At 38.3% G+C, this 23,612-nt stretch overlaps 1 protein-coding gene across 4 annotated transcripts in view; it reads left to right on the top strand.

Annotated features, from left to right (window-relative positions):
• The window catches only part of eml3 (EMAP like 3), a 52,202-nt gene that overhangs the window by 5,601 nt on the left and 22,989 nt on the right, over positions 1-23,612 (top strand). For 2 of the 4 annotated variants that reach the window (XM_063900539.1, XM_063900538.1), the window contains exons 3-5: positions 20,357-20,533; positions 21,188-21,302; positions 22,656-23,153. In XM_063900539.1, coding sequence (XP_063756609.1) covers positions 20,357-20,533; positions 21,188-21,302; positions 22,656-23,153 — 790 coding nt within the window. Of the gene's footprint in view, positions 1-20,356; positions 20,534-21,187; positions 21,303-22,655; positions 23,154-23,612 lie in introns of those variants that run through there. The other 2 variants (XM_063900542.1, XM_063900541.1) reach the window with 2 other exon arrangements.

The raw sequence follows: 23,612 nt of genomic DNA, 5'->3' as shown, positions 1-23,612 counted from the left end.
GAGACAGTAGTGCAGGGGCGTACAGGATGTTGAGCTACAGCAAAGCGTCAAACCAAAGAAGATAGAACACAGCGGTGAGCGGTGCGTTCTGGGACACTGCGTCTGTAGGTGGTTGAGGTCATTATGTGGAACTGTTGGTTGAGCGGTAGAGAATGAGTGGGTGGACACTGTGGGAATATGCTGCATGTGACAATTTAGACATAGTTTGATAGTTTATCTCACACTACATGCAAGTCAAGAAAGAATCAAACAGATCTGAAGATAAAAAGCATGCTAGGCTATTTATACAGTGGAGGAAATAAGCATTTGATCCCATGCCAAATTAGTTAGTTTACCCACTTACAAAGAAATGAGCAGTCTGTATTTTTTATGGTAGGTTTATTTTCACAGTGAGAGAAATGTACATTATCCAGAAATGTACATTAAAAAAAACTAAAAATTAATATGCATTTAATTGAGGGAAATAAGTATTTGATCCCCTTGCAGAACATGCCTTAGGGGAAGGAGGTTATCAGCCAATATTCTACGAAACATGTCCCCCTCCATCCTCCCCTCGATATGGTGAACCGCCCTGTCCCCTTAGCAGAGAACCCCCCAAAGCATCATGTTTCCACCTCCATGCTTGACTCTGGGGATGGTGTTCTTCTGGTCATAGGCAGCATTTCTCTTCCTCCAAACACAACATGTCGAGTTGATGCCTAAGATCTTGATTTTGGTCTCATCTGACCACATCACCTTCTCATAAGCCTTCTCTGAATCCTTCAGAGGATCACCGGCAGACTTCAGACGGCCTGTACATCTGCCTTCTTGAGCAGGGGTGCTGCAGGATTTTCATCCATTACTGTGCAGTGTGGTACCAACAGTTTTCTTGGTGACTGTGGTCCCAGCTGCCTTCAGGTCATTAGCAAGTCCCTCCTGTAGTTCTTGGCTGACCCCTCACCTTTCTCATGATCATTGATGCCCCAAGAGGCGAGGTCTTAGAGGGTGGAGCCCCAGACTGAGGGCGCTGGTCCAAATACTTATTTCCTCCACTGTATATCTGCCGCTTCCTCCCATCTTTAATCAAGCTGCATGAAAAAGGACGTTTTTGTAATCTTCATCAAGCAGTTGGAACAGAAGGCCTGTGTAGCTGTGTAACACTATGGAGTCCGATGAGTCCAAGAGTGTGTGGCTGTGCAGCTGTCAGGCAGCCAACCTCCCACAAGACCTGGAATGACCTCAGGCTTTTCATGAAAGTGAAAATCAAATGGAGGATTTGTTCTCCCGGCTTCGGAATCAAATTCTTCTGCATTTCTTGGGATCATTGGATACTTGTGGCTTTTCAATCTAGTAGCACCAAATTGTCTGAGGCCTCACACCCACATGTGTAGGAGGTGTGATTCACCAGGAAAATATGCCTGTTTGTGAATCGACCTTCGTAACCTGAACCTTGAATTAATCATTTGTCAAAGCTATTGGATTTGATCAAATTTAACTTGAAAGACAGTTAAAAAAGTATGTAGAAAATAAACCAAAGCTCTAAAGGTCACATTAAAGAATTCAAAATAAAGGCTACATAATATTATGTAGATAAAGTAAAGGGGGAAATATTAGAATGCATAACTGCTTAGAACATTTTGATGGAAGCCCATTCCCATTCTTCATTATGTCTCATAATTGTTGGGTTAATATCATTGTCACACACTTGGAAAGTCACAAGAATTAACAAAAAATACTCAAATACAACATTAAGACACCAAAACCTTGAGGAGCACCATACAAGAACATGCTGTGATTTGAGATCAAAAACTTTTGACTTCAGGGATTTGGTGAAGAATTGCTTTGAAGAATTTTCTTTACTTGGCATTTATTTGTTATGGAAAAAGTTATTGTGAATTTACTATTTGGGGCCCAATTACACTTTTATTATGCTCCCCTGTAGGTTTTTCTATTCTATTGACTAGCGCTCCAACACATTGTACGTGATAGTTGGGACATCTTCAAGTGGTTAACCAATCACAACAAAGCAGGCCAGCGAAATGAGAAAAATAAAGACCTTTTTGAACATAAAAGCATGAATTATGTCACAGTAGAGGCACAAAATACAGATGTGAAAATTAGCATTATAAGGCCCCTTTAAGAAAGCCATTCACCCTCTCAATGCCCGGAGTCTTTGTAAAGTTGTATGAGCTTGACAGCATGCCTGAGGACATTTCCTTGACATTTATTGGGACCCAAAGGAAATGTGGCACTTGCTGTTAACAAAACAAAACGCCAGTATTTTGAGCTTGAGATTTATACAGTGTTGGATTTGCATGCATGCATCATCTTCTGTCACTTCTCCTGCATGCTGGTACTCTTGGGCAGGAATGTCTGACAGCGCCGCCTTCCATGGAAACTAAAGTAGCATTAGAAGCATTTAGAGGACTTGAAAACATTTAATTTCCTGACAAAAATGCTTTAAAGGGTGGCATAATTGGTCATTTTGACAGTAGTAGTAGTTCTATGATGAAGTCTGAATATTAATCAGAATTCCAGTGCTGGGAATTTAATGTGGATGAACTTCTTGCTTCTCCAGAGCTGTTGCCAAACAGCTATGAGTCATCCCTCTTGGCTTGTAACTGAAAAAATGAAAACAAGAAAACCAGAAGCTGTCAGTGGAGCGGGAAAGTTACCGTGTGAGTGTGTGTGTCAGTGTGTGTCAGTGTCTGGATCTGATTGGTTTTATTTGAACTGTATAGTAAATCACTACTAAACTGATTGTTTATAGACGAGACTTATCTGAAGAACATTCAATAATATGTTAGGAGATGCCATAAATATGCATTTATGACTATATTTAATGGCTGAACATTGTTCCAAGTTTGTGAATGTAAGGGTCAAAATCAAGGCCTCAAAAGTGTTTAAATAGACATGGATCATTGTAAGCAGTGTTGGAAAAACTACTCAGATCATTTACTTGAGTATAAGTAGCAAAACCAAATTGTAAAAAAGCTGTTCTACAATTTAAGGTCCAAAGTACAAAAGTGTTATCTTTAAAATAAACTTCAATATCCAAAGTAGTTATTGTGTGTCATAGCCCATTTCAGAATCACATATATTAAATGCGATTAACTGATGCATAAATGCGTTTATCACAGCTGGTAGTGGTGGAGCTAACTTTACTATACACTTCTACTGGATGTCTTAACCTTTAATTGTATGGCTATGTTTATTTATAAGTTACTTTGTAAATGTTGCTAGTAATCTGAATCTATAAAGTATCTTAGTAAATGTAGATGAATGTAGTAAAGTGAAATGTACCCTATCAGCTTCCAAAATACCTTAGAATAGAAGTATAAAGTAGCATAACATTTAAATAGTCAGGTGAAGTACAAGTACATTTTGAGGTACTTGTACTTCACCTGACTATTAAATTCTAGTGATTCCAGCACTGACTGTAAGCCATGACAGTATGTTCTGTGCAAGAATAGACACATTTATTTTACTTAACGTTGCTAAGTAGGCTTTGTTCTGCTGTATGCCGTGTGTCACCAGCATTGTTATTGTTTCACATGCAGAATGCCTCAAAAAAGTTCAATGTTAACATTGATACGTATTTCGTTAAACAGGAATTTAAAGGAATAAACAGGAATTTAAAGGAATAAACAGGAATTTAAGAGAATAAACAGGAATTTAAGGGAATAAACAGGAATTTAAGGGAATAAACAGGAATTTAAAGGAATAAACAGGAATTTAAGAGAATAAACAGGAATTTAAGGGAATAAACAGGAATTTAAGAGAATAAACAGGAATTTAAAGGAATAAACAGGAATTTAAGGGAATAAACAGGAATTTAAAGGAATAAACAGGAATTTATGAGAATAAACAGGAATTTAAGGGAATAAACAGGAATTTAAGAGAATAAACAGGAATTTAAGGGAATAAACAGGAATTTAAGGGAATAAACAGGAATTTAAGGGAATAAACAGGAATTTAAGAGAATAAACAGGAATTTAAAGGAATAAACAGGAATTTAAGGGAATAAACAGGAATTTAAGGGAATAAACAGGAATTTAAGGGAATAAACAGGAATTTAAGAGAATAAACAGGAATTTAAGGGAATAAACAGGAATTTAAAGGAATAAACAGGAATTTAAGAGAATAAACAGGAATTTAAGAGAATAAACAGGAATTTAAGGGAATAAACAGGAATTTAAAGGAATAAACAGGAATTTAAGAGAATAAACAGGAATTTAAGAGAATAAACAGGAATTTAAGAGAATAAACAGGAATTTAAGGGAATAAACAGGAATTTAAAGGAATAAACAGGAATTTAAAGGGAATAAACAGGAATTTAAAGGGAATAAACAGGAATTTAAGGGAATAAACAGGAATTTAAGAGAATAAACAGGAATTTAAAGGGAATAAACAGGAATTTAAAGGGAATAAACAGGAATTTAAGGGAATAAACAGGAATTTAAGGGAATAAACAGGAATTTAAGGGAATAAACAGGAATTTAAAGGAATAAACAGGAATTTAAGGGAATAAACAGGAATTTAAAGGAATAAACAGGAATTTAAGGGAATAAACAGGAATTTAAGGGAATAAACAGGAATTTAAGAGAATAAACAGGAATTTAAGGGAATAAACAGGAATTTAAGAGAATAAACAGGAATTTAAGGGAATAAACAGGAATTTAAAGGAATAAACAGGAATTTAAGGGAATAAACAGGAATTTAAGGGAATAAACAGGAATTTAAGGGAATAAACAGGAATTTAAGAGAATAAACAGGAATTTAAGGGAATAAACAGGAATTTAAGGGAATAAACAGGAATTTAAGAGAATAAACAGGAATTTAAAGGGAATAAACAGGAATTTAAAGGGAATAAACAGGAATTTAAGGGAATAAACAGGAATTTAAGGGAATAAACAGGAATTTAAGGGAATAAACAGGATTTAAAGGAATAAACAGGAATTTAAGGGAATAAACAGGAATTTAAGGGAATAAACAGGAATTTAAGAGAATAAACAGGAATTTAAGGGAATAAACAGGAATTTAAGAGAATAAACAGGAATTTAAGGGAATAAACAGGAATTTAAAGGAATAAACAGGAATTTAAGGGAATAAACAGGAATTTAAGGGAATAAACAGGAATTTAAGGGAATAAACAGGAATTTAAGAGAATAAACAGGAATTTAAGGGAATAAACAGGAATTTAAGAGAATAAACAGGAATTTAAGGGAATAAACAGGAATTTAAAGGAATAAACAGGAATTTAAGAGAATAAACAGGAATTTAAGGGAATAAACAGGAATTTAAGGGAATAAACAGGAATTTAAAGGGAATAAAGGGAATAAACAGGAATTTAAGGGAATAAACAGGAATTTAAGGGAATAAACAGGAATTTAAGGGAATAAAAAGGAATTTAAGGGAATAAACAGGAATTTAAAGGAATAAACAGGAATTTAAGGGAATAAACAGGAATTTAAAGGAATAAAGGGAATAAACAGGAATTTAAGAGAATAAACAGGAATTTAAGAGAATAAACAGGAATTTAAAGGAATAAAGGGAATAAACAGGAATTTAAGAGAATAAACAGGAATTTAAAGGAATAAACAGGAATTTAAGAGAATAAACAGGAATTTAAGGAATAATAAACAGGAATTTAAGGGAATAAACAGGAATTTAAGAGGAATAAACAGGAATTTAAGGGAATAAACAGGAATTTAATGGGAATAACAGGAATTTAGGTGAATAAATCAGGAATTAAGGGAGAGGGAATAAACAAGGAATTTAAGGGAATAAACTGGAATTTATGGGATAAACTGGAATTAGGGAATAAACAGGAATTTAAGGGAATTAACATGAATTTAAGGGAATAAACCAGGAATTTAAGAGAATAAACAGGAATTTTAAGGGAATAAACAGGACGTTAAGGGAATTACAGATTAGGGAATAAACAGGAATTTTGGGAAGAAACAGGAATTTTAAGGGAATAAACAGGAAGTTAAGGAGATTAAACAGGAATTTCAAGGGTATAAACAGGATTTATGAGAATAAACAGGGAATTTAAGGGAATAAACAGGAATTTAAGGGAATAAACAGAATTTAAGGAATAAAGCGAATAAACAGGAATGTTAATGGGAATAAACAGGAATTTAAGAGAATAAACAGGAATTTAAGAGAATAAACAGGAATTTAAGGGAATAAACAGGAATTTAAGGGAATAAACAGGAATTTATGGGAATAAACAGGAATTTAAGGGAATAAACAGGAATTTAAGGGAATAAACAGGAATTTAAGGGAATAAACAGGAATTTAAGGGAATAAACAGGAATTTAAGGGAATAAACAGGAATTTAAAGGAATAAACAGGAATTTAAGGGAATAAACAGGAATTTAAGGGAATAAAGGGAATAAACAGGAATTTAAAGGAATAAAGGGAATAAACAGGAATTTAAGGGAATAAACAGGAATTTAAGAGAATAAACAGGAATTTAAGGGAATAAACAGGAATTTAAAGGAATAAACAGGAATTTAAGAGAATAAACAGGAATTTAAAGGAATAAAGGGAATAAACAGGAATTTAAAGGAATAAAGGGAATAAACAGGAATTTAAGGGAATAAACAGGAATTTAAGAGAATAAACAGGAATTTAAGGGAATAAACAGGAATTTAAGGGAATAAACAGGAATTTATGGGAATAAACAGGAATTTAAGGGAATAAACAGGAATTTAAGGGAATAAACAGGAATTTAAGGGAATAAACAGGAATTTAAGGGAATAAACAGGAATTTAAGGGAATAAACAGGAATTTAAGGGAATAAACAGGAATTTAAGGGAATAAACAGGAATTTAAGGGAATAAACAGGAGTAAACTGGGAATTTTCAAAATTGAAGGTTGGCTCTTCATAGGGAACTTAAATATAGTTGGGGAAAGTATATTTTGCCATAATATTGACCTAAACAAACCGATGCCATTCAAGTACACTTGATTATCCATGCCATTCCTCAATCACATGCACATAGCACACTGCTTACTGCATGGCTATTGAGACCACACCCACTACAGGCACTGTGCATTCCTCCATCACATGCAAATAATGAGTTCTAGAAGACTGGACCACACTTTTGAGCCCAAAGCACAAGAGTATTGAAGCCACACATTTGAACCTGTGGACTACACAAAGTGAAGTAAGGTTTGATGATATTATGGGGTAATATATGTATTTTATGTTTAAATTGCAAATATCACATTCAGATGTATTCATCTAGTAGATAGCTAGCTGATAACTTAGATGCTAAATAAGCTATAGCAAGCACCACTTCATTTACCATCTATGAGGCACTCCTATAAAGATACTAGCTACCTCAAATGTGATGCTGTTTTTATCTGCCTCCTGCCAGATGTTTTGAAGACCATTCCAGTTGTTTAACTAGCCTAACTATTTATATATCTGTTCATGCCATTGCATCAATTCCCAGTTAGTTCCCATCAATTCCCATTAATTGCCATGGAAAGTTTCCAATATGGAATATTTCCAAAATTCCCCAGCTTAACTTCGCATGGGAACTTACCGGAAAGGTTGCAAAGAATAACCCCTTTGCAACCTTAACCGGAAAGTCCCTTGAACGTCCTTTAATTGAAGTTTAAAAAGAACATGTACCCAATTGCAATTATCTTCAACTGATATTATGATAAAACAAAAGCCTTACACTTCATTTAATGCATTACTTCTGACAAGTTACCCTCATATGGAGACATTTTCTTTTTTAACTCGCTATTCGAAGGCAGTATAGGTTAAATGGAACAATGTGTGGGCGTGTTTGCTAGTGTGCGAGAATATCCTTAGCTTCGTCAAAAATCTTTTTCATGAAGGTGTTATTATTAGACTTAGCCGCACACAGCAACACATTCTAAAAGTCAGTCTGAAAAGAGGTTTGTATGCAGCAGGGAGTCTTATTAATAGGGTGCTGTAATTTAAAAGAGCTGTCACTCTGTACACTGTCCTGACATGCACTGTGAAAACACATGACATCCTAGATAGAGAGTCTTCTTTCATTCCCTTCAAAAAGCTTTATTATATTGTTATGTTTAGCCTTTATACTGCCACTGCCACTACGAGTCAAACCAGACTATATAACACTCCATTCATCTAGCAGTCCATGAATGAAACCAGCCTACTAAGTATAGGATGCCAGTGCCAAAAACAGATCCTGTGAAGAAGGTCTTTTAGAGCGGGAGTGGGTGTGGTGACACCAAATTGCCTGTCATGGCCTTACCATAAATACAACATGGAAAAAAATGGTTTTGCTCAATATAGACTGCACAGATATGCAAGCAGGACGCATTTCTGTTATGCTATGTGAGTACTGGAATACCAAAGTGCTTTAGACCTCACTGGCATTCTTGAAGATCCACATTTATTAGCAGTTTGGTATTTATATGTGTGAGAAGGAGTTGCAGATGGACCCAAGCTGGTTAGGGACGGTTAATAGTTTCTTTCCCTGAGGGCAAATTCTGCAATAAACAGTGCCTTTTGAGGAAAACTGCAACTTCCTGTTTGTTATAACTTCCTGTAGAGAATTGACCAGATGTTAGTGTGATGGTAGAACATTTCCAGTTATTTTACATGTTATCAGTCAACTCGAGGCGACATCTAGATCAGCATTATGAAGGGGTGGATGACTAGAATGTTGCAGAGCTGCGTCATTAAACCTGGAAATGATTACACAATTAAAAATGTTTTGATATGATTGATATGAACTGAAGATATTTTCCTACGACATCAAATTGTCCCGTAAACTTGGAGAATGTCTGAAGCTTCTATGTGTTTTAAAAACAGCAGTTGCTTAAACTGACTAAATGAGACTACTAAACGTCCGAACACGACTCTGGCTTTGTTGCCCTCACAGCTTTATACTGTTGGCGAGGGTTGTTAATGTGGCCACACAAAGTATTCAGACCTCTCGACGTTGTTGTGTTGTCATTGTTTTGAGTGACGCTTTCTGGAGAAACTCAGATTAAACAGATCTTATCTTTTATAAGGACAGCCCTGGCATTCAGAGTTGAGTCATGAGAAATAAACAAAATAAAGCTCTTCTACATGTTGTTTCTGAAAATGTGTGATGAATAAATGAATTGCTTCCGTTTCCCTCGACTATTACGGGCAAATTGCACTCAGCTGCCACATTACTAAAAGTACCATTGACACTTATTTTCTACAATATTCCAAATCAAACCAAATCAATTCAAAGTTTATTGGTATAGCCCAATATCACCAAACATGTTTGTCTCAGTGGGCTTTACAGATTAAAAACAAACCACAACATTGTAAATGATGGACTTACAGATAGATAGCGTATGTAATATAGAAATACAAATAAAACAAGATAACAACAAAAGACAATAAAATACATAAAACATTCAGATTATTTCAATTAAGTACCATCAAAAAAATTAAATGAATCCCCTAAACTGCCAGCTCTAACTGAAGCTTTGTTCAAATGTAGGTCTTCAACGCACTCTTAACAGTTTGGACACTCTGCATCTGACTAAACCAGCGAGTTGGTTCCAGAGCAAGGGCGCTTGATAGCTCAACGCTCTGACTACTGATCTTGTTTTGCGGACTCTGGGCACCACTAACAGACCTGCACCCAGGGAGTGTAGTGTTTTAGCAATAGTGAATTAAAAGACGTTTTATGTACGAAGGTGCCTGACCATTTAGCGGTTTGTAATTTAAAAGAAGTATTTTAAAATCAATTCTGTGCTTTATCGGTTGCCAGTGTAGAGCAGCTAAAATTGGAGTGGTGTGCTCCAATTTCCAGTGGAAAGATCCCATTGCTTTTCGTTGAGGGACCCCTTGGGACCCTTCTTGTCGGCCTACCCACATGACCCACAGAATACAGCCAAGACACACTGGAGTGGCTTCGGGACAAGTTTCTGACTGTCCTTGAGTGTCCCAGCCAAAGCCCAGACTTAAAACCTGAATACCATCTGTGGAAGGACCTGAAGATCGCAGTTCACAGACGCTCACCATTCAGTGTGCCAGGAAAAATGGGATGAACTTAAAAAATCCAGGTCTGTTAAACCGTACAGAGTTCCCCAAAAAGACTGAAGCTGTGATTGTTCTTCAAGGTGAATTACGATTTATTGTTTTTAAAAACACATTTTAGGTCTGGATCTTTTATACATTTGCAATCATTTCTTGAAGCATGTTTTCACTTTCTCATTGAGGGGTAGTTGAGTGTAGATTTATGGACAGAAATGGCAGTTTTATATATTTACATAATAACAAAGTGAGTGGATCTTGAAACGTTGTGATCGTGCTCTGAATGATATTGTAGCTGAGTGCTATCTGCCCTTTATTGCGTACGGAAGATGTGTGTAAAATCACAAACAACATGTAGAAGAGCTTCATTTTGTTTATTTCTCATGACTCAACTCTGAATGTTTGGACTGTCCTTGTCTTGTACAACACAAAAAAGTGAAGAGGTCTGAATACTTTCTGTGTGTGTGTGTGTGTGTGTGTGTGTGTGTGTGTGTGTGTGTGTGTGTGTGTGTGTGTGTGTGTGTGTGTGTGTGTGTTCACTACAGTTGGAATGCACAACATGGATTCCACAGCTCGCGAGGTCAAAGCCTTCATGTAGTTCCATCGAAGCTTTACTTTGTGCAATGCTTCACCACTAATCGTCTTTTTGGCATGTCTCCAGCATACAGGGCTATCTTTTATCAGGACATGTGTGGCTGATAAAAATTGAATGGATTTCTGTGTTCTCTGATTACTGCGACATTTCAACAGCCCATATACCGCTGGAGGCAGCTGGGGGGGAGTTAATCCTCAAAGCTTGGTTTCTGTCCAGAATAAAGAAGAGTTTTGACATGAATGTGTAATAAAGCTGCAGATCATGAAAACGTTTCAGCCTGAAGGGAAAGATTGTTGGACTGATATGTGATCAGGTTTCAGTCATGCTTGACTTGGTTTTTATCCCTTGGTTATAGAGTACGTCTTTGAGGCGACGTCTATTGAGACACCAGGACACTCTTTTATTTTCTGATTGATAGAGCATGAAGAGTTCATTCCTGGAACAGAAAACAAAGGGAAAAGGGGCTCTTATATGGGTTTTCTTTGACATTTACCTGTGAAAGTCCCCAAATGACCCAATAGGGCGAGACACATTGTTTTGTATAAATACAGAATGTCCTAGTGGTGGGTATTAGTAGTATGTGGTATGTGCAAATAGTTGCTATTACGAGCACCTATCACAATTACCCGATCAAGTACCCCAATATCGGTATTGCGACAATATTGTAAGGTTGACTAATGATGCTTCAGAAAATATTCACCGAATGAAAGTTTGGATATATACAATCAGGAACATGGATATACATTCTGAGTGGGTAAAAGCTAATAAAGTAACGGCTAGAAATGGTAATTTCTGACAATCACATCACTTTACATTATGCTTCAGGTGTATATCAGTACTGTCTCTCCTGGGACATGTCTCCATGCTTTAATGTTCAGAAAGCTCTTTATTTTTCTCATACTGCCTGTGCTGCAGCACCTCTTTTCACCCTCTGTCTGAAACCAGAGCCCAGTCTGCTCTGATTGGTTAGCTGGCCGGCTCTATTGTGATCAACCATTTAGAGATTTACCACCCCTTAGCCTGTCATGTACACTGTGCGGGTGTGCCAGCCAATAGTAGCACAATTGTTACATTGTGATGTCACTATGTACAGTAATGGTGGGAGGGACAGAAACTCCCTCGGAGGGAACACAGGGAATTTAGCCTTTGCTGACCATTTACATGTACAGAAACCTATATAACACCCTACAGGAGAGGGAAGACCCGACAAGGCATAATAGGGCCTCTTTGAAACCAGGAAAAGACACTGATATGGTATAACGAAGTCCAAAATGTACGTCCACTCCTATAAACGAATGTTAAATAAAAACAGTGTGCGGGTCTAGCTTAACTAGAGACAACTCCCAACCTCAAAGGGAATTTCAATTCTCTATGGACTTGGCTATTCAAAAGCATGCTGACAATAACGCTTTAAGAGTCATGTGCCCATCCATCAAACCGAAAACGTGTTTATTTGCTAATGATGTTGGGTCTTTGATGCTCCTCTAGACTGATGAAGGCCCCAGAATGAGGAGGCCCGCAGTGGGAATGAGCTTTAACCATGTGTTTCTGCTTTTCTCCCACTTTTCCGTCCACGTTTCAGCTACAGCCTCATGAAGGGAGGGTTGGAATGTCTTAATTCGTTATTATCAGGTAGTGTTTAGAGATGAGGTTTGGGAAGCCTATTAAAGCTCCAGCCACTTTCAGCTAGAGTCTGCACAGGAAGGAAGGCCCAGTGTGTACAGCTATGGTCCTCCACAACCTCCTGTGTTATTATCAAGTCTCTCATTCCAGCTTGCACAACTGCATTCCTGGCAGTACAATTTGTGATTCCATTATAAATGGTCTGTCTTAATTTATATCGTTAATAATAGTTATTATTATATATGTACTAATGACACATTTTACACAGCAATATCATATTGACTTTTTTTGTGACAAATCTGAAGGCAGTGTGTGTGACAGTAGTTAAACAGCTATAGAAAAATATATATAATTGATTGGAGAATGAAAACAGGAAGTGGCAGCCCCAAATTGGTGTGTACAGATGAAATGGTGCTGGAGGATTGTCATTCTGCTGAATGTACGATGTAAAAGTTCATTCATTTCACTATTTTTATTTCTAAAGTATTTGGGATATTTCTATACTGTTACTTGACTCACAAGTGACAACAAGACTAAGGGGCTAATTCGCAAAAACCATATTGCGGTCACTGATGGCACCATAAATGATGCATAATCTGCATTAGCTTTCTCCCCCATGTCAGAATCCCAAAAGATATTTTGATAAAGATTAAAGCACAAACTGGTCTGTCATGCTTTGCATTTAATGGGTGCAATTTGCCTCTTTATTGCAGAGGGAGAGATCATTTCAATGTGTTTTATATCATAACCTTTTTTGATTTGATTTAAATGTCTTTATTTTTTCCCCCATTTAAAAGAGACTGAAGGAGCTATATTCATTCGTATGGAACAACTGTCATAGCTGTCCTCGTCTAAAGATTTGAATAGACACTCGTAGGTTTTTGTCGAGAGATTTGTAATACTATTCCTCCGCACAGAATTATGCAAAAGCATCACGTCCAAAATGAAAGCACTTAAGTAGTCAACATAGTGGAGCATGATATGTCACGATCACTGCTGCTTTGATCCCTGGGAAATCTGGGCATGTTACAATACGCTTCAGTTACACGTCAAACTTTCTGAAGATGCTAATATGGCTCACAGTGAGGCGGGAAATCCACAGTTTGTGGGTATTTTTAGTATTTCACAGTTTATTTTGATCTTACTAGCAAAGGTTTAGTGGCTCTAAAATCCATTCAACCCTGAATTTGCCACTGAAAGTCTAGAGCGGCCCACACCCAGTCCTTACCCTGAGCCTCAACCCTACTGTACCTACAGTGTTATCATTTCCTGTTCTCTGACACCACAGCTGCATTTCTTTCATATCTGCATTTGTGGATGTGTTTGATGTAAACACAAGGCACGTACCTGACCTTGTTAAGGGGACGGGCTGTTGGCCAAACATTCTTGTATGTTTTTGTGCAGAGATAGTGTCTGGTCTTGAAACGTTTCAATAGTTTCAATTGTCACTGAATCAAACACTCCCTTTTTCACGCTCTGGCTGCTGACTAGATGTCTCCATTCAGGCTTTTACTCTGATGGATAAGGGGTGAGGGAAACACTCTGAAAGGGAAATGTGTAGACTGCGAGCAGATAAATAATGTCTAATAGAATATCATAATTGTTGGAAATTGAAATGTCGAGGAGACATCCATAAGAGGGTAATACATAACAGGGATTCATTTTATATTTAATGCATTTGCTTCTTGGAGTTTTTCCCTCTCCTGTAGTGTGTTCTATAGGTTTCTGTGCATGTATTATTACAGTCTGATACATACAGGCTCTATATCTGTGTGGTAAAATGAAATTGAGAGTTGTGACACTCAGCAGTGGGTACAGAGCTGTAGATACATCCTGTTTGTTCGTGATAACAGCTTTCATACTGAACATCCAGCTGATCTGCCCTGTTTCACTCTGTGCTGATTGTACTAATCAGACTCAACAGTGAGCAGCATTTACCAGTAAACTGTGAAAGAAACATTTCCTCTTCAGCCGAGCTGGATCAGCTCCAGGCGTTTTGCAACTGCCCTGATGACGAAATGGTTCTTCCAGTGAAATGGATATTCCACACGAAATGTCTTTAAAAGTGAATCATAATCCTGATTTGCCAGAACATCAACAGGGCCTCTGGATGCTTTTATGACACTCAGTTGGCAAAGGCACTCACTTCTCACAGTGGTAACAGCTATCATGCAGCGAGCCGCTACCAGCTCCAAAGTTAGGACTAGTGTGGGCGAATTATATAAATATATAAAAAGCAATTTTGGCATTTTTTGTTTATTAATTATGAGCTCTATAAATATTCAGTATATGTATTGATTCATATGCTTATCTGTAGCTGGCTCTCGGAAGCATGCTAAGCATATATTCTAGACTTACTCAGATATATACAGTTTATATGAGGCTTTTAAATGCCTACATTATGCAAAATATGCATTCATTTTATGAGTTACAGTGTAGATTGTTAACAGTGAACCTACAGAATAAAAGATCCAAAGTTTCCTTTAGAGAGACACTATTATGCTTTTGGGGGTTTCCCTCTCCTGAAGTGTGTTATATAGGTTTTGGTGCATGTAAATGGTCTGCAAAGGCTAAAATCCATGAGTTCCTGCCTGAAACACCTCCATTGTACTCCTTTGTTGACTTTTGTGACAGAAGGAAATGCAACTTTAAGCATCAGTTTGCACGGACTACTTTAAAGCAGATGTGTATCTCAGTAGTTGACGTTAAAGTTATTTACCAAACGATTTAAAGGGCTGTATGAACATCTTTACAATCGAATCAAATCGGTCTTATTAAGTAGGTAAACACAATTGCTTTGGTAGTGGTGCATACAGACACAGAAAGAACTTCACGTAACCAAAAATATAAAATAGTAAAATTATAAAAGCTATTTAAAAAAAAAACTGTAATAATAATAATACACAAATAAAAAAAAGGTTTAAGAAATACAAATGAAACAGTATGGAGATGTCAGGTACCGGTGTTTCTGAAGTTAGACTGCTGTGTTGACTTTGACAACAGAGCTGGCCAGCCAACCAATCAGAGCAGACTGGGCTCTGGTTTCAGACAGAGGGTGAAAAGAGGTGCTGTAGCACAGGCAGTATGAGAAAAATAAAGAGCTTTAAACATTAAAGCATGGAGACATGTCCCAGGAGAGACACTACATACTGATACACCTGAACATCAGCAGGAGAGGACTCTTTAAAGTAGAGACACTACATACTGATATACACCTGAACATCAGCAGGAGAGGACTCTTTAAAGTAGAGACACTACATACTGATATACACCTGAACATCAGCAGGAAGGGACTCTTTAAAGTAGAGACACTACATACTGATATACACCTGAACATCAGCAGGAGAGGACTCTTTAAAGTAGAGACACTACATACTGATATACACCTGAACATCAGCAGGAGAGGACTCTTTAAAGTAGAGACACTACATACTGATATACACCTGAACATCAGCAGGAGAGGACTCTTTAAAGTAGAGACACTGCATACTGATATACACCTGAACATCAGGAGAGGACTCTTTAAAGTAGAGACACTACATACTGATATACACCTGAACATCAGCAGGAGAGGACTCTTTAAAGTAGAGACACTACATACTGATATACACCTGAACATCAGCAGGAGAGGACTCTTTAAAGTAGAGACGCTACATACTGATATACACCTGAACATCAGGAGAGGACTCTTTAAAGTAGAGACACTACATACTGATATACACCTGAACATCAGCAGGAGAGGACTCTTTAAAGTAGAGACACTACATACTGATATACACCTGAACATCAGCAGGAGAGGACTCTTTAAAGTAGAGACGCTACATACTGATATACACCTGAACATCAGGAGAGGACTCTTTAAAGTAGAGACACTACATACTGATATACACCTGAACATCAGCAGGAGAGGACTCTTTAAAGTAGAGACACTACATACTGATATACACCTGAACATCAGCAGGAGAGGACTCTTTAAAGTAGAGACGCTACATACTGATATACACCTGAACATCAGCAGAATTTTTAAACCAAATGAATTCAACCTAAGTTCAGTTGAATTCATTTAAAGCATCAAGCTCAGAAATGTTAGCTGACATCCAAAGAAAAGTGACAGTTACAATAGAAAAGACAAGTTGAGACAAAGTCAAATAAAAAAGCAGATCATGTACATCCGGTCAGAAACATACCGGTAATATCTGCCAGTGAGCACCAGAGATTGAATGATCGCTGAGACTCCACAAGTGTTTGTTTTGCTGTAATCATGAGTCAGATAAGAGCTTTAGGAAACATGGACATTTGATATCAGCTTACATGAGCTGAGAAAGAAAACTCTGGTATAAACCCGTCTTTCCTGTTTTAGAGCCTTTCACTCATGCTAACAATGCAACTCAGACTTCACAATGTAATGATATGGTTTCCCAAGGTTGTGTATTGGTGTTGTGGTCCTCTCCTTCCCCAGTCTCTCTGTGGCCGTGTCTGCTTTTTTATTACCAATGAAGTCCAGTTGCAGTCACACCAAATGCTTTTATTTTTTGTCAGCTCATTTCTGGTCAGACCATCTCATAAAACCTTCAAGAGCTCTTAAGTGAAACATTATTCTGGGTTACCAGAATAAACCTTGTTTAGAATTTTCCGCCATGACTCTGTGTAGTAATGATGTCAGGCCGCAGGTTGAGTGTGTTTATAACAGGCAGTCTGAACTCTGAAAGAAGAGCTGAATAAATCTGCTTTGGTCTTGAGTCTAGGTCATTTAAAGAAGATGTTGTTGTGAAAATTGTCAAGACATCTCTCGTTTTGATTGCAGTTGCAATTATCGGTAACATGATTTAGTTTTGATTCTTGATTCCAAACTGTTTGTTGTGTGAATGAATAAAAAGCTTGCACTAGTTTTAGGATTTGCATCCAGCGCCCCGAACGCTCAGAAAATATTTTGTTGGCTGGCTATCGGCAGTACTACAACTTCAGTATCAGTCCGTGACGTGACTAAGCCCAGAAATACTTTTCCCCATTGACTTACATTGAGCAAGAGACGTCTGTAAATCGGTGGATTACTTGTTTGCATTTGCATCATTACGTTTTAAAAGTTGTAAGATGCAGTTAAAGCTGAATCCAGGTTTATTTTCTCTCTCCATTCATTCCACTGAGCCGAGAGCGGGAGATCGGAGGTGGGGCTTAAGGGGAAACTCAACTGTACATGCTCTATGCTCTCGACAGCCAGGCATGATGGGTCATTTGTGACGTTTTGCTCTCGAGAATCCCAGGCCATTTTGTCTTCATGCGCCAATGAGCGGCTCTCATAGGAATGAACGAGGCCCCGCCTCCAACGCTGCATCCAGTTGTTATTATACATCCATGGTTTGCCCCAGCACTCTGTGTTCCTGACTTTGAGTCTGATGAAGTTATAAGAACTGTTATTAAACACAAATTGTTCCCAACAACAATAATATCTCTCTCACTTCCTATTTTGTTCCAATCCGTCCTAAGATGTCCTCAAACCGATCGATCAGTTATGTACTTGCACTATGCCAAATATTCAACTAATTTAAAAACTAGAGAAATCTGTGGTTCTAATAAAAGGTAGTGAAGAGTTTCATTTGGTCTCTTGTAATGACATCGGCCAACTTTGCACATGCTCAAGTGTTGTGCTTCTTTGCCAGGAGCTGACATAAATTGACCTTTTTCCAGTTTTATGCCACATTCTCACAAAACACCTCTCTGGTTGTTTTTAACTATATGTTGAACACGACTGTGAGAAAAGCTGTGAATAACTTGTGTACTGGTAAAAATATCGATGAACAACAAAGTAGTCCAGTTGGAAACTACAATTTGCCTCTTTTGTTATTGTCCACAGCCCACATATTGGACGTTAACAACACCATACAAAAATGATCTTCAAAAAAGAATGATGATTTGTATGTGAAACTATTATTCCTTTCACCTATACTGCAACTAAAAGATGAACTCAAAAATAAGAATTGAATATATTTTTAGCTTCTAACCTGAGGCTTGGCTATTGGTTAGTTGCAACGCTTTTTCCGATTAGTTACTTAACTTTGTTTTAGCATGTTACATTTCAGCAGTGTTATCACTACACTGGAGTCTTTCAGAGGGAAACTTTTGCAGATGTTTCACATTAGAAGCCTATTGGGAATGTAGGGACTTCCCCATTGAGCCTGGAAGCCTCTGCGCAGGATTTAGGAAAGAGTGAATTTGATTTCTTATGAAATAGAAACTCAGAGCAGCAGCGTGGTGAACACAACATAACTCATGCATTCTGTCAACACAGCAGGTTCACTTAGAGGAAGTGTTATAATATAATTCAGAAGATAAGGGCAGAGGATCCAAAAGGGAGACTTCAGACACAATTCTGATAAATCTATGTACAAACCAGGGGGAAATAAGCAAAAGCCTGGTTCTCTCTGTAGCTTGGATAAATAATGGAAGCCTATAGCAAGTCAAATTGCATATTGTAGGTAGAGATTTTAAACCCATGAGGAAATGGAGCTTTAGACTACAATTACAGGCTATGTATAATTCCAGGTTCCCAGCTGTAAGCCTTTGCTAAAATTCAGTCGACAGAATTTAAAGGATTGGTGTCTGAGAACTTCTTACCTACTCATTACCGAATGGGAAAACCATTCCTTTAGAAATCCTCGATCAATTATCGTTTCTGCTTTGTTGGACTGCATTGCAAAAATAAACCTTAAAATGCCAAAGCGATTGTGATTGGATGAACACAGTGGATTACAGCTGGATTAATAATCTTCTAGTGGTCGCTGTGCACGGCTTTGTTCCATCCTGTGACACAAGAACAGAAGGAGGCATTCCACAAACTCACCCATACACACATTTGTTGGACCAGAACCAGCCCTCATACGCACACATACACACACACACACACACACACACACACACACACACACACACACACACACACACACACACACACCAGAACTGTAGCTCTGCACAACACACAAAAGGGTCTTTGAGGTACTCTGGACACTCCTCCCTGGTGCTAAAATGCTCTAAGCAGCTGTACTTCACTTTACCAATAGACAGCAAGAGAACACACACAAGTTGGTCGTCTTATACTTGTGAGAATGTTCTGACAAAATGCTTTTTCTAACCCTAACCATGACAACTAAATGTCTAATGCTGACCCCAGACCTAACCCCAACCTAAACTAGATCTTAGTATAACAGAAACCTTGCCTCTAAATCCAAATCTAACCTTCAAACAGTCCATTGAAGAACCTGCTAAAATGCAGAAATGTCCTCAGAATCAAGCGATGACATCACCTAAATATATATATATTTAAATTGGTTCTCGGAAAGATTGAATTACAAGCCAACACACACACACACACACACACACACACACACACACACACACACACACACACACACACACTGGAATGGCACTAGAAAGAGTAGAAATGTTTGGATTGCATCAGGTCCTGTTTCCTTTTCCTTTTTCCATCCAGATGTCATGTGAATATTACACAGTCAATATTACAGAAAATACATTGTAATTGTGTTTCCATCGGCTGGGTTAGCACAACTTCTGAAACGTCTAGTAAAAGGCGAAGAACAATGGAAGGAAATCTTCAGTTTGCAAAGGTCAACATGTATTAGAAAGGTTTTTGATGTCCTTTACAGTCCGTTAAAAATGATTGACGTCACTCTTTCACCCATCTAAAGAGAAAACCAATAATGTTATTCAACGTTGTTTGCCATGTTGTGTTTTATACATGCCTAAGACACTTAACATTACATTTACTTCAGTGATTTAGGCCTAATATAATTAGAAACAGAGCTCTCAAACAGCGGATTCCATCTGAAGTACACTTGTGTTCAGCTCTGAGCTCATCGCTGGTCTACAAAAACATTCTGCTAAAGTTTGTCTTTGGCTTTTTATGGCATTGGGTTTGTTTGTTTTTACTTTGGTAGTTGAATGCGAGTTGCTCTGTGGTTGTGACACAGTTTTGTGTCTAGTTTTTGTCTGCTTTTTTCATTTATTGTGAATTCTTGAAGTCAAGAACAAACACAAAGTTTGTTTGGCGTCTCACAATAAGCAATGTTGTTCTGAGCAGCCTTTGTGATACCCCTCTTGTCTCTTTACAGACGATGCGTCAGCAGACAGCAGCGCTGAGTTCCCAGACCGAAATTCCATGATGGAGGTGCGTCTGCAGGCGCAGGAGGATGAGATCACGCTGCTGAAGTCCTCATTGGCTGATGCCCTGCGCAGGATCCGCCTCCACGATCAGCTTTTACCATTACTGAAACAGCAGCTCATTACAGGTAAGTGAGAGCATTGCCCGATGTTTTAACATGTTTGTCAACGAAGGAACATACAATTGTTTAGTTTCCGTTGCCTTGTATGAGCTTAGTCTAATTTGGAAAGTGAAGCCACATAAAAGGGTGTATGTTTTACGTGGCTATTTATTAAACATACATCCAACTTTATGAACAGTAATACAATACTGGTTTCCAAATATCATCAACATATTTAATAGCATTATTATTATTATTATTATTATTGATAATAATAATGAGGGCCATAGGTATCTAGTGATGTAGTAATTGTTATGCAATTTTAATTGAAAAAATAGATCAAATATTGATCCCAAATTGGGAAATCCTTTAAAATGTTTAAATAAAATCAGCAGTAGGACACTTTTGTTTAATTTAGAGAATACTATTGAACATCGATGCGAACATATTGTAAGTCAAAGCATGTTGTCCTTGTCATTTATTTGCAACATTATTGACAACTTCCTTAAGATATTAAGGGTTAAGGTATTAGCGAAACACACTAGTTACCTCACTGAATACAATGTAGAAAAGTCTGTGACAGGCAGTTGATTTCTAAAGTTATAGTATATGTTGTCATTTTGGCCCACTCAGAAATAACAACAATCTATTAAAATAGGAACAAACTTTATTCCTAACCAGTGAACCCAGCTTCTGCTCGAGTGCTGAACCAGGTGTGCTGCTCAGACGGTTGCACCAGCAGCAGGAAACTTTCCTCAAGCTCAGCCTTTGACGGGATCCAACACCCTGCTAACAGGTACTGGACCGTCACACAAAAGCATGGCTGAGGAGAAGCCATCATTGTTTTATTGCACCTATTCTCCGTTCAGAAGCCTGGTTGTGTTCATATGTTGTGTCTGGACGTAGATTGGCCTCAATATGATTTGTGTGAACGGATAAATAATCTGTGTGTATTGGTGTTATCTGTTAATGTAAAACGCCTTCCATAAATGCAAAAAAAATGTGCAAACTACGTCATCACCCGAACAAAGGCGAGTGACACGTGTAGATTTTCATTCGTACCGGCAGAAAGTTTGTCTCAAAGCTCTGGGCTCTGGGCTCTGTGCTCTGGGGTCTGTGCTCTGGGGTCTGTGCTTTATGCTCTGTGCTCTGTGCTCTGTGCGTGTAAAGGAAAACCACAAACACAGAACTGAAATTGACAAATAGAAACTGGATGAACAAATGCCAGGTGGAAAGTTGTAAATATTATTGTGCACAAATGCTTTTAGTTTATTTGTAAATGCATTATAGTGTTCACAGATTGTCTTTTTATGTGTTGCATTTGTTTGCAGATCATTTTGAATTGTTGTTTGTGGATTGTGTTTTACATTTACAGATTACACATTACTCAGATAATTTATCTGTATACACAAATAATATTGAGACAAATCTACCTCCATAGTTGAGTAGATTGCCTGTGTGACCTTCTGTTTTGACGTCAACCTTTTTAACTAGGGATAGGTACTGAGACCCGGTATTTAACGGGCCCAGGGCTACATTTCCGAAAGACCGTGTTATTGATAAGCTCTGACGTTATCCGTAATAAAGGAAATATTATATTTCATATTAGAATGGCTACATAAAAGTTTCCGATATGGATATTGCTCGTTTGCCTCAAATGCATGAAGTGTTTTGGTGTAAGGGCAGAAACACGAGCTGTCCCTCCAAGTATCTGGCCAAAGTGACTCATATTCAGACGGAGAAATTAAATGTTTTCCACAGCTTTGCTTGTTGCTCTGTTGCCCCAATTACGAGTAACGTTACCACGGCAGGTATGTTCTGTAGCAGCTTAAAGCCCACACACAGAGTTAACTAAATTATACAAACATGGGTAAATGAATAAAGATAAGCATTTTTTCTTTTGCACTAAATAGTTCTTGATAAGCATCATCACATTAGTCCATCATAATTTGTTACAAAAAAGATTTGCTGTAAATAATAGTTTTTTGATCTATTTTAGATTAGCAATTTGTTTAGTTTTTCCCCCCAAAAATTACAAAATGAACCGATAAAAATACTGTTCAATACCGGATCGATAAGCAGCATCGGTAAGAGTTGTAGTATTGTTTAAATCTTAACGTTACTCATCCCTATTCTTAACTATATCCAGCCAACTGTCAGACAGCGTTGTGACCAAATCCAACGGCCACATAGGAAGCCCAGTGTCCATGAAGCAAAGACCAATAGCAGAAACATTGGACAGGTCCACCCAGACAGAGAACCCCCTCCCTGGGCAGGACTCTTCGCAGGACAGGGTCCCTCTCCACAGGCGGGTCCAGAGCCTGCAGCTGGAGGACGCCTTACCTCCGGGGCAGCCTGTGGTGGAGGGGACGCGGGCCAAGCTCCACCGGGTCCCCGGCTTGGAAGAGGAGGATGAAGAGCAGGAGGAAGATGAAGAAGGAGGGGAGCTGAGCTGGACGTCGTCGGTGGAGGAGCCCATCATCACCACCACCATCAGAGGCCTGCAGAGGGAGGACTTCCAGGATGGAAGCTGCTCTCCAGAGGAGCTAGGCTCTCCCTCAGCGTCGCTCAGGGCCTCAGAGCAGAACCTCAGCGCCCCCCGCTCAGGCCCCCTCACCGCCATCCTTGAAGGAGAGAAGAAACAGCTGTGCGTGATCCCGCCATCCGCCCCCTCACTTCATAATCAAACCTCTCTCTTGTGATTTAATGCATGGCTTTAAAGATACATACCATTTCTGTATCTGTGCTTGTGACAAATCAAACATTTCCTGATTCTGACTTGTGTTACTGCAAACCCCAGTTTATAAAGCACCAGCCTCATGGTTATAATGCCGTGCAGGAAACCCAAGGTGACATTTTCCGTCATCATGTTCGCTCCAGCCATGTGCTTTCTCCTGCATGTGTTTGAGCAGGGGGCGAAGGAAAACATAAAGCCGTAGCGGAACATAATAGCGGTGCTCGTCCACACTGAGTGACATATCCAGGGTTAGCTTCACGGCACACACTGTGTTTGAGCCCAGTGGAAAATGTGATGAGGGCAATTGAACACATCATAATGTACAAAAAGGCTTGGAGAAGCTTATGTATACACTTGGACTGAACACGA

This window comes from Eleginops maclovinus, chromosome 14 (assembly GCF_036324505.1).
Source record: "Eleginops maclovinus isolate JMC-PN-2008 ecotype Puerto Natales chromosome 14, JC_Emac_rtc_rv5, whole genome shotgun sequence".
Taxonomy (NCBI): Eukaryota; Metazoa; Chordata; class Actinopteri; order Perciformes; family Eleginopidae; genus Eleginops; species Eleginops maclovinus.
This window is presented reverse-complemented; position numbering and strand designations above follow the sequence as displayed.